General features: G+C 40.9%; 1 protein-coding gene across 2 annotated transcripts; it reads right to left on the bottom strand.

Moving 5' to 3' along the window:
• Window positions 1-4,956: 4,956 nt before the first annotated feature.
• LOC130685360 (uncharacterized) lies at window positions 4,957-8,790 on the bottom strand. Of its 2 annotated transcripts, XM_057508656.2 has the most exons (4): window positions 8,580-8,790; window positions 5,894-6,193; window positions 5,123-5,503; window positions 4,957-5,059 (listed from the first exon to the last, which is right to left on the bottom strand). In XM_057508656.2, exons 1-4 carry the CDS (start codon window positions 8,698-8,700, stop codon window positions 5,019-5,021), a joined length of 843 nt encoding a protein of 280 aa, XP_057364639.1. In that variant the 5' UTR covers window positions 8,701-8,790; the 3' UTR covers window positions 4,957-5,018. The 2 variants fall into 2 exon arrangements, with proteins under 2 accessions (XP_057364639.1, XP_057364638.1); XM_057508655.2 differs by having other exon boundaries at window positions 4,963-5,503.
• Window positions 8,791-11,431: the final 2,641 nt, after the last annotated feature.

The following is an 11,431-nucleotide window of genomic DNA, read 5'->3' as shown; positions in this document are numbered from 1 at the left end:
CTCTATATACCAAAATAACTTGATCACACAGAATGTAAATCGATTCTTTTTTTTTTCTCCTCTAGCCATTATAAGCCGGAAGTTCAACTGGACGACTTTCCGTCATTTCCTGTGTTTCTCGTCTCTTTTTTATTTTTTGTTATTGTTGACAAATAACCGCGTCACTGCACCATAAAACTCTATTACGGTCCCTTTTTTTTTTTTTTTTTTTGCACGTTCGTATAAATCATACTGGTAACAATATTTTACCTTATAAGTGTTTATTGTGTTATCGTTTTGGCAGCTCTTTCATTTTGCAAGCTCCATTGTTGTCTGGTACTATCAAATAGTCAACGCCTTATTCAATTCCGCATGGTTTGCGTCGTTTTTCAATTTAAAAAAACGATTTTTATTTTTGTTGTTGTCGGATTGGTTATATTCTCACCATCAAACGGCGACGCCATTATATTGCCAAGTGTTCGTGGAAATTATCAAATAAAAACAGGGAAGACGAATCTTTTTTTTATTTTTGTTCCTTTATTTTTCTCTGCGTGCCTCTCTTCTGCCGTGGGCTTTTGTCAATCAACAACACTGACGGCAACTCGTAAAGCACTTGTTTCTTTTTTTTTTTTTAAGCTCTGTGATGTCTATTGGCTCTTCTCGTGCTTTCTTCCTATTTCTTTTGTGTGGAGTAGGATACATAAAAAATAAACAGGGAAAAAGAAGCAGAATAAAAATAAAATACGGATATAACTTTAAGGCTTAAAAAAAAACAAGAAGGAAACGTTTGGTAACATCCATGTCCACATAATTGGCATCGTATAATGTGAAATGAAACGTTTGCAACTATTGGTGCATACGCGATTTTATAGGTATCTTATTACACATGTACAAACTTATTGTCTTCTGGCCAGTCAACATCGTCACTGGCCTATTGAATGTCGCTTATTTCTCAGGATAGTTTGAAGGCTATTCGTGTCGGATACCATTTCACTTAGTGCTATGAATCGACGAGGTCAATGTTTGGACATGTAACAAAGAGCACACCGTCATGTTCAGTCATTCCTCGTCGTGTTTTTATTCATTTTGTTTCGTTTTAACGAAGGAGGCATGTCCAAAAGATGGTGTTGGATATCTACCTTTGTTTGGTTACATGTGCTACCTACAGTTTGGCTACATGTAGGCTATATACGAAAGGTTAAAAGGGAAATGATAAATAATAACTAAGGAGTACTATTACGATAGAAACAAATGAGAAACTTCGGTTTCGCTGCTGGCTTTGTTTTACGTACTGAGTGCACGTTCGAAAATGTTCTTGTTTTGAATTTTTTGTTTATTCTTTTAAAAACTAGTGAATCCATCTCCTACTGTCTGCTCTTCGTTTTATCGTACATGTTTACTAGAAAGTTGTTCGCCTATGGAAACTAAGTCTTACCTTGGGCAAACAATAAAATACAAATACGAATCACAACAAAAGCACGAATTGTGCAGTGTCTCGTCGGAAAAGTGGCTCGGCATCTGAACTGTATACAACGCTTCGTACTCCTTCAGCTTTCTGAAAAGTTTGAAAAGTTCAAAGATTGTTTGGTTCGGCAGGACTGCGTATAATAGCGGATCACAACTTTGCGGCCATAACTTTGAGTTCTTTTGTTTTATACGTTGATTATTAGCCTATTTCTACCGCCTCTCCCTCCCCTCCCCAAAAAAGAGGGTGAATCTTTTCTTTGACAGTTCATTCACATGCAATATACACACAGTTCTTTTTAATTGCTACGCTTTTTCGTCTGCAGCGATTCGAGTCCCTGTTTCCACGATAGCTAACTGACGAGAGTGTTGGGGGAGGTGAATGCCACCTGATGCTATGCTGTCAAGACAGGGTTTTCAATTAGTGGATTTTGCTTCACCGTCAACTCCAAAAGGTCCCTCGCAAGGCTTCGTGCAGCCGCCATTGCAGTCTGCCAACAACTTCGCGCTTTCTTGTGAAACGTATAGAACAAAGAGATGGGGAACAAGTGTGATGGCAAACTTTTCTTCTATTCCCGATACATAAGCTGACAAACACGACAAGTTCGTGAGCGCCGTAGCAAAAAAGAAAACAAACAAAACAACAATAGAAAATTTAAAGAGAAACTGGAACAGCGAGACAGACAAAAGTAGGCTTATGTCTTTTAGCGTGAGACATCCCAGTCCTTTATACGTCTGTGTTATTGCTCAAATATTAAAGTCAAATAAACAAGCAGGAAAAAGCTATTAATTCAAGTGGGTGGTTGACCTTGCTCATAAACTATATGAAAACGACACTATCGTCCTTGAAAAGTCTTTGATTGTATGCAGTATATTTGACAATCATAAAACTAAATATCATTAAGGGAGTTGTGTGCATATAACCAGAGAGGAAGATAAGCAAAAAGTTTATTCAATCATTCAGAATTTCCTTTAAACATGTGTACACAACAAGGTGCATGTATGCACACTGCCAAAACTTCAAATCGAACTGGATATTGGACAAACACAGAGGCTCATAAAATACTACCCAGACACGGAAGGATAGTGTACATCCCAAAAATAACTATATTTACAATTTACATAGACCCATAGTTTCATGGTATGCGCACCATATACTGTATATCATTGAAATTAGCTATTTGCATGGATGACGCGGGACTGTAGACGTGTACGATTACACTGCGGCGGTGGTTACGATGCAACGTGGATTCACGTCCAACTCAGACGCTTCATTTCTGCATGACAATTGACAATTTCTGCATTCCCTCCCCCCACATTAGACGAAATAAAAAAAGGAACACAACGAGGCTAACGATGTCTATACATGTGCGTGCATACGTGAGTGCTTGAAAAAAAAAATAATTACGTGTAACAAAGAAAAACCGGGCCATCTAAAACAGAGATATTTGCTTACTAGTGTAGGTGGACCATCTCTGTAAATACGGGTAAGCGATTGCAGAATGGCACACATGTACGCCTGTAGTTCAGCTTGCTGTTGGTGTTTGCAGCAACGCAACATGCGTAATCTTATATTTGGAAGCAGGAAAACTTTCGTGTTTTGTATCTATCACAGACGTACACCCATCTTTAAGTTCTGTGATTTATGGTTCGGCGTAGCAAAGTCAGACTCAATGCTAAGAAAGATTTATTGAGATCGATTACTGAGAACAACGCCCGTTGGGCCACGGTTGACGTCATAACATGACGACCTGCATTTCTATGTAATGTTACCCACCATTACATGTATACACGCATGTTCATACTAGGTAAGAGTGTTGTAACGATGATGTCTACCGTTGAATTCCTGGTGCTATGCTATCACCACTGATTATGATTTGATGTTTGGTACGATGGTATGGTTTCTGACCATCTCGTTCAAAAACTCTGAGGCCGGTATAGTCAACAACTTTCATTAGATCGTCAAATTCCAGTCCGTTTTTTTGGGCTCGTTTGCTCACGTGTGTCACAATCCGACTCAGAGGCTTCTATTTATGTCGCTATTTTTCACACTCAGTATTCACAACGTCACAGATCGGAGGGAAGAAGATGGATGGAGAGGAGTATAGAATAGATCAATCTTAATCCTCTCTCCTTACATCGATCCCGTTCCGAGAAAAAGCCCTTGTGTTCGTTATTTTTAGTCTGTATGGATGTGCGTGTGCTGCCGTGCAAATAACGCCCTAGATGATCCATCAGACAGAAAGCGGCAGCCAACATGTGGCCAAGTCCTGACCAACGACAATGAATCGATCCGAAATCCGATCACGTCTTTCTACAACAGTATAAGTCTGTAAAGTATCAGGCAAAATATGTGACAGCTGAGATGCTTCTGGAGCAGCTGTGCACCTGGATTATTCAAGAACTCTGGAAGCTATTATTGGACCTGAATGGGCAATGACCACATGATCCGATCCTTGGTGTTTTGTCTCAGTTATTCTGTATACGTCAGGTGTCCAAAACACTTGCAACATTTCAATGCATTAAGCAATATCCTAAATAGAGTTAAGATTCCATTTGAGTTTGTTTTTTTTTTTTAGAATTTTCGTATATTGCCTGTTCTAGAATTCTGCCATGATGCGAGTCAGCAGTGCACGGCACCCAATTGACAGTTTTAATCAAATGTTATTGTCAACATCTCAGTTGCTATATGAAAATGGGTAGTCGCGCGTTTCTAGATCGATTATACAGCAATCCCCGTCATATTACATTCATACTAGCGCAAACTCTGTTTATGTAGGCGTTTATGTATATTCAAATTTTCTTGTCACTTGTGGGGTGGAGCTTCAATCATCAGGAGACCCTTCGTGTTGAAAATGTATACGTAGCGTCTATAATAGCTATAATGTACCAGCTGTTCATGCAGATGTGCAGCGCCCTTTGCTTGACATTCTTCGTTCAACAGCAATATTGATACCCTACAGCCGTGACCAAGATGTGTACACAACGAACTCCTACACGATCCACCATCAAATTATTTTTTTTTTCTTTTATGTTACAGCAGGCTGGTGTTATGCAACAGCGTCGAAGGTGCACCCAATGTAATGCAGATAAACATTGCAGCACTTTTTTTTAATTTCGGATTTTCTTCGTAATTTGAATTTAGGTGCCATATTCAACACATCAGGCTCTAGACGCGGTTACATGAATGCCAAGGTGATTCAATTCCAGCTGGAGAAATTAAAATGAAACGCGTTATGCCGTTTGCTAACCTGACAACTGCGAGACTTCTGACTATTTGAGTCGGTTAGCAAACACTGGAATATGCAAATGATCCCAAGTTTTTGCGCACCATAATTTGTTTGCATAGACGACACGAGCGCGACTGCTTCTCGCTTGCTATGCCCACTTGCATCTACCAATAAACACTTGTCAAGTATTAAAGGACATGAACTAGTTTCACACTTATTAACGCGCTTTGCAATAACTGGTGTTGTAAATTAGTACACGTGTGCGATGTTTATTATTATTAAAACGACTATACAGCCATTGAACTTCCGCGGTCAGCTCCCGCCGCTATTTGCTCTGCAGCAGCGTCACTGGCTGCCGACAGGGGTTGCTGAACCATCGGTCGGGCCTTCGTCATCAAAATAGTAATCGAAATCAGTATTGCTATCAGCTGATTGTGATTCTATATTACCGGGAGCATTCATGGCATCAACTGCATCAGACGAAGCAGAACCGGAACGATGTTCGTGGTGATGATGCGAATGCCCCGGAGCTGGCGATGTTGGTATATCGTGATGATGATGCGAATGCCCCTGCGCTTGAGCTGTCGGTTGTTGCTGTTGCATTTGAATCTGCGAACCTGGTGGCAAGAATATAGTCGATCCGAACGGGATCGTTACTGTAGCTCCAAATGGCAGCATCATCATAGATCCGGCCATTTGTCCTGCTGGTGCATGTGGTGCTGAGGGAGTAGTAACTGTGACCGGTGGTGACGTCATTCGACCGGGAGTTTGTGTCGTAGTTTGCGGTGTCGAAGTAGTTGCTTCCGTTCCCGTTAAAAGGTTGTCGCCGACTTTCAAAGAAAAGAGAAAGCGAAAAAGAAAAATGAATTTGATTTCATAAAACCACCAATGTATAGACGCACTGGCTGAGTGAATTCTTAACGAATATGAATACACGTCGGGGTTTAAATAAAGGCTTTGTTCTGTACATTTTAAGGGAAGAAGTTGAGCCCATTATTGGAACGAAATTTTAGACCACGACGTTGAGAGTTGATGATGTTACGTTGCCAATTCGGTGGCCACATCAGACGGGCTTGCAGTAATCAATCTTAATCAACTGCAACTTGATCGCTGAGAAAACAAGAAAACCCTTTTTCATTGCGCATCAACGAGTTAGGAGAGGGAACTCTTTAAATTTTTAACCACTTATAGTTGGATACAAAGAAACTACAAATACTTACAGAGGAGAGGGCGTTTGGAGCAGTCGACGCGTTGCTTGAGATGGCACTCCTGCAGGCCGTAGTCAAAGGCCATGCCAACGGGGCAGAAGAGTCCGACATACTTGCCGTCAGAACAAACGTAGTACTTGTCACAGTAAGTGTCGTCCATGACACGAGCCAGGGCGTTGAGGTCGCAATCTCGGTTGGTCCTCTCCACGGTCCTGATCGGCTGGATGGTACCTAACGTGGCCCTCTGGATCTGTAAGGGCGTACTGGGAGCCGCCAATCCGACGCCTGTAATGGCAGCCCACGCCAGCCTCCCTGGAAAAGACCGCAATAACCAGATAAATTGGAATTCAATGGTTCTGCTATATTGATTTAGCTGCTCGGACGAGTTTTACGCCTCGACGTCACTCTCAACCACCTCCCTTCCTCCCTCCCTCCCAGACTTACCCAGCCAACATGGACGACGTTCGGGCGATGTAAAATAAAATGAAGAAGAAACACAAGAAGATGGAAGAGAAATCGTGAATAAAGGAGACGTGACAGAAGCCCACATGTGTAGAGGACATAAGCGATAAGTCGCTTATGAGCTTGAAATAAGGCCTCTGTCGAGTGGTTATCCCGTTCGCGTTTTTTGCCCCGACACTCTTATTAGTGAGAAGAGGAAAAAAGAAACAGGTGATGCATCATTCAAAAGTCCACGGTATCTTGTAGGCGATATCACACATATTTTGTGTTACGTCGCTAAGTTTAGGTGTTATGAGGTAAACTGGAAAATGCCGTCGCTAGTTAAGTAACAGGAATAGTATGGCCATTGGGCATCAAACATGAAAAAGAGAGATAAGCTGATTGACAGCAGAACGTTGAACTGGGCATCAGTTCGTAATAACTCAAACACAAAAGTACGGCTTGAGTAAATTTTGTTATCCGAACGTCCGCCAACGTCAGCAATCAAACCAATTCCATCTTCTATATATGAATATCGTCTGCGTCAGGGATATTACTGCTGTCATGCACTATCGAACTTGTTTAGAACAATTACATCCAGTATGTACTTGTAACTGGAAAAACTAAATCGTATGTTAAAAAGAGGGGAAAACCTGGACTGCGGGGGATGACAGTAACCAAGTACAGCAAACAAAAAGTCAGCAAGCAAACAAGCAAATGTACAAGGACGTTCGGAGAACCGACGAATCCCATTTTTGTTTTAACGTTTTCCTTTTGTTTGTGTGTGTGTTTTTGCCGTCGGCGCAAACAGTTTGAACGCACAGCCCCGTAACACAACGATAAACACAGCAATGAAATAAAAAGAGGTAAAACGATGAAAGTACAAGGTCGATTACGATTTTTACTGGAAAATAAAAAAGACTTCCCTCCCGCCTTGAATGCCTTTGGCAATGTAAAGATTGGAAGTAAAAGACCCTCAATTACTTGTTACACAAAACAAAATAAAAAAGGGGAAAGAAGAAAATCAAACAAAACCAAAAGCGCCGTAATTGATAGCCCAAAGGATGTGTTTCTCCGACAGTTTCAATTATGTTGGCCATTATTAAGTTGACGAAATAAACAAACCAAATTTTAAAAAAGAAACTACGACAAATTGTTAATGCACAGTTACGTACAGTGGGGCAAGTATTTTAATAGGAATCCCAGGATTCTATCAAAATCACCAATATTGGAACAGTAGCCCGTTGTTTAGTTTTCTCTTAACTTTAGTGCGTCATTGGTACGATGCGAACTTGCAAGACAAGCGATTAACATAAGAAACCTCAGGAGTGTGTTATTCGCAGTCGTGCATCCGCCACCCTTTTGCGGATTGCACCATTTGACGACGCCATATTAGCGACAACAGAGAAAACAGCTGGGACCACCAAGGTTCGTTATCAAACAAGCGACAAAAAAAAGGGCGAATGAGTTAATCTTGACGAGTTCACATAACAAACAGCTTGATGTGCACTCGGCTGGATGAATCGCCAGTCATCGTGTTTCCGTTCTATTTCAATTTCCATCCGTCCCTTTCATTTATCCTTTGGCGGGAGGATTTGTGTAGTGCTCGGAAGCGTGTTGTATGACAACCGGACGAAAACGAGACGAACATCAGCGAGACAAGAAATCAAGCGTAAGAAACGACACATGTTCCGTCATCAAACAAAACTGCTGTGAGGTGGGAGAATCGGGACAGAAACGGCAGGGTGGTGTCCACTTTGCGTCGGTTCAGGCCAATAAGAAAACGAAAAATAGATCACCTCCACATCTAGGAAGTCGGGGCAATAACACACGCCACGGCATCAGCATCGTGTTGTGTTATTACATTGGCAAGGCACACAAGCGGATAGCGCTTTATCTATGGTCATATTTAATATTTTTCCATTTTCTCGGCCTATTAGTATTAGCCTATATTCTGTCATTTTTCAATCTTATACAGCAACAGCAGTATTACATTCTTATTTATTTCTGCAGCCCTTTGTTTATTTTTTCTTTACGTGTATGTTTTGTATGCCCTTTTTTTTTCTAGCAATGCGGGAATAAGAAAAAGAATGGTTTCAAGGGGGGAACGAAGGTTAAACGCGGAAAATGAAGGCTAATACACTAATATAAAAGGACTTAATAAAAAACATGAAAGAAGAAAGCGGGAAAAATTAAAACACATGGAAGCATTCGAGCATGTTTGCACCAGCAAACAAAAAGTAATAAATAATAGTACCTGATAATATGGGGATGAGAACTGACGTTGACAAGAGCCACAAGGCGAGCGCCGGGAGTCGATGGACACCGAAAGTGAGTCGGGAATGAGAACCAACTTGGATTGAAGATGTAGCCGACATTGTCTTCTAGCGTATATTTCTTGTCAGTGCTACTAGAAGAATGGTGAGACACTGACTGCTGTTGGTGACCCCTCTTCAAATTGGCTTTAACCAACAGCCGGATCTTTTGTTTTGCGCCATCCACAGCCACACGGGGATCTTTGGGCTAGAGAATATCCTAAACAAACGCAAAAGAGAAAGACACAAGGTCTACCAGTCCCAGCAGGATTGTTGGCCTTGAGGATAGTTGTTGGTGATATCTGAAGAGGCATGTTAAGTCCTCCCCGAAAAGAACGAATAAGCAACTGGGGTCGTTGAAATGGTCTAGCTACTACTATAGTCGTCAATATTTGTTCCAGTTGACTCCCAAGTGAGACACCATCATTTCCTGACACAATTAGGGCCTTTAATAATGATATAGCACTGTGTTTTTTTTTGGCTATTGCACTGTAGTCCACCATGGACTTGTGTATTCATAAATTTTAGTAGTAAATGGGAACGTCGAATTCGATCAGGGTACGGAGGGAAATTCCAATGAGGACGTGAACTTCTTGTTCTTTGGTGACGAAGAACCATCACTTTGATATTGGAGACACCAATGAAATTTTATGAACACGTCGAACCATCAGCCATTAGTACCCAATAACATTACTGGCGCAAAATCCATTTTCATTCATAAAAAAAAAAAAGATTCTTTTTCATCCTCTTTCAGATACTTGGAAATGTGCTACAACTATATACAGATTGACGATATTGCAGCAAGCGTGCTTTTTAAATTCCTTTAGCGATGCAAGAGCGCCGTGCATAAAGAAGAGACCTCGAAGTGCAATAGCAATTGAACCGCTGCGGTCGTACAAACAACAATGTGGACGTCTAGACTCTATCGCAATGCAATCTTGCTGGTTCAAACTGATATCCTCGCGGTGCTGTGGAACCCACAGAATCTCATCACACCAAATATCTTGGTCCACTTGATCAGTAAAATCCTTTCAAGTGTATCATGCTGTGGAGAAAAAGTCTAAAATGGACTGCGTTCGTAGCGTGTCGTGCGCAATGAGATCCAGTGCATGGAAATGCACAAAAAGAGAGAGACGAGATTTTACCCAACTGGCTATGTAGGATGTTTTTATCAGCTTGTGGTGTCCTGGGCTCCACAAGAAAGGGCCTATTATAAGGTAGACGAAAAGCTGATGGCACACATATTTTTTGTCTTCTACTTCTTGGAAAATGCAGAGCCGTGATATGTAAAAAAGGGGGGGGGGGTATGTTCTAGTGTACCGGAAAAAGAGCAGAATAAAGCCTAACACGGCTACTTTGTTATTCAGATTTACGATCGTTTCTTTGTACTAAAAAAAGGAAAACAGACCATAAATAGTTTGTTATTCTTGTTGTTATATTTTGAAGCCCTTGTTTCCAACGATTTTTTTTCAGAGGGTTTTCAACGGATCGATGTTATCTGATGTAGATCAAATTCGTTTCTTTGTCATTCGCATAATGAAATGAGATACTTCTATTTTTGTAACTGAATAGTAAAATGCTTCACGTTGATAAGAATAACACGCAACCAGGAAAAAAATAGTTTCGTCGATAAGCACAACATCGTTGTGCGATTAACGTAGTTTGCTAAGTCTACAGTTAATGGTCATTGATAAGTCTATAACATTTGTCATCAGACTGCGCTAATCGTAATCACAACAATAAGTAAATCGATCAGTAAATTCCAATGTAAAATTCTATCCATAAATGTCTGGACAAAAGTATGCCAGTCATGACTTACCCTACTCGTGAACCCAACTTTATTAGGCTTATTAAATTGTTTGTCGATAAGGACGGATGTAAGAACATCCCATTTAGCTATATCATACCTTAGGATGAAAAGATACGTGTTTGAAAGAACGTGACATGCCGATGAGCTGTTCTTGGCCGTCTGTCGGGAAGGAAGGAGATAGTTGGAACGGTTTTGCCGGCTTTAGCTACCGAAAGTTCAATCGAAGACGCTATATAATCGTAGTGAGGGGGCATTCCCGCGGGAAATTGAGAATCTATGTCCCTTCTTTTATGCGCCTTTTCGATTTCCTCCACTTTCAGCGACAGGCAAGGTTCTACTTTCAGCTACGTTAGGGCTAATAAGCGCCCATGAAACATGAATCCTCAAATAAAACACGAAAAACGAAACGATAAAATAGGTGGTACGGGGAAAAGTACGCACGATGTATCACAGTTTTCCTGTAATGAAATGTCACATGATGTTTGCCGTTCGCGGACTAAGCTACGCTGAAAAAACAGAGTCTAGTAGTTAATGAACGCAAGACTACCGGTTTCGATAATCGATTGTTTCTAAATGTAACCAGAAAATCTACAGTTTATCGATCGTTCATAAACTATCTACATAGACCATACACGCTCGCATGCTCGCAATAAAAAGAAGGCTCAAATAGAACTCATTTCAATCGGCTGGCATTTGCAGAAATCGTATATCTAGCGAACCGGCACTGAGTGTAAACAATCATCTTTGCACGTGTCCAGTGGTCGCGAAAACAGCGAGTTGTTCCAGGAAAAATGTCCATTCTGCCAGGTGCAATATGGTTTAAAATGAAAAAGGGAACAGAATTTAAAAATTTATATTTTGCTTTCGTTTTAGCCACACCATATTGATTATATGAGCCCGGCTTTACAAGTATTTGAATTATTGCCTTGTGAACGAAACTTGTCAAGCTTTAAACCAAGAATACAGCATTATCCGATCTATTTA

This window comes from Daphnia carinata, chromosome 3 (genome assembly GCF_022539665.2).
Source record: "Daphnia carinata strain CSIRO-1 chromosome 3, CSIRO_AGI_Dcar_HiC_V3, whole genome shotgun sequence".
In the NCBI taxonomy this organism is placed as follows: Eukaryota; Metazoa; Arthropoda; class Branchiopoda; order Diplostraca; family Daphniidae; genus Daphnia; species Daphnia carinata.
Note: the sequence above shows the minus strand (reverse complement) of the source record. Positions and strands in the feature narration are given on the sequence as shown.

What these genes read in the sequence shown, in the direction of transcription:
- LOC130685360 (XM_057508655.2), bottom strand. Translation starts at nt 8,700, where the DNA reads ATGTCGGCTACATCTTCAATCCAAGTTGGTTCTCATTCCCGACTCACT. An exon ending in TCTCATCCCCATATTATCAG is followed by an intron (nt 6,194 to 8,579) that starts GTACTATTATTT and finishes GGTCTTTTCCAG; the next exon opens with GGAGGCTGGCGTGGGCTGCC. An exon ending in CTCCAAACGCCCTCTCCTCT is followed by an intron (nt 5,504 to 5,893) that starts GTAAGTATTTGT and finishes TTTCTTTGAAAG; the next exon opens with TCGGCGACAACCTTTTAACG.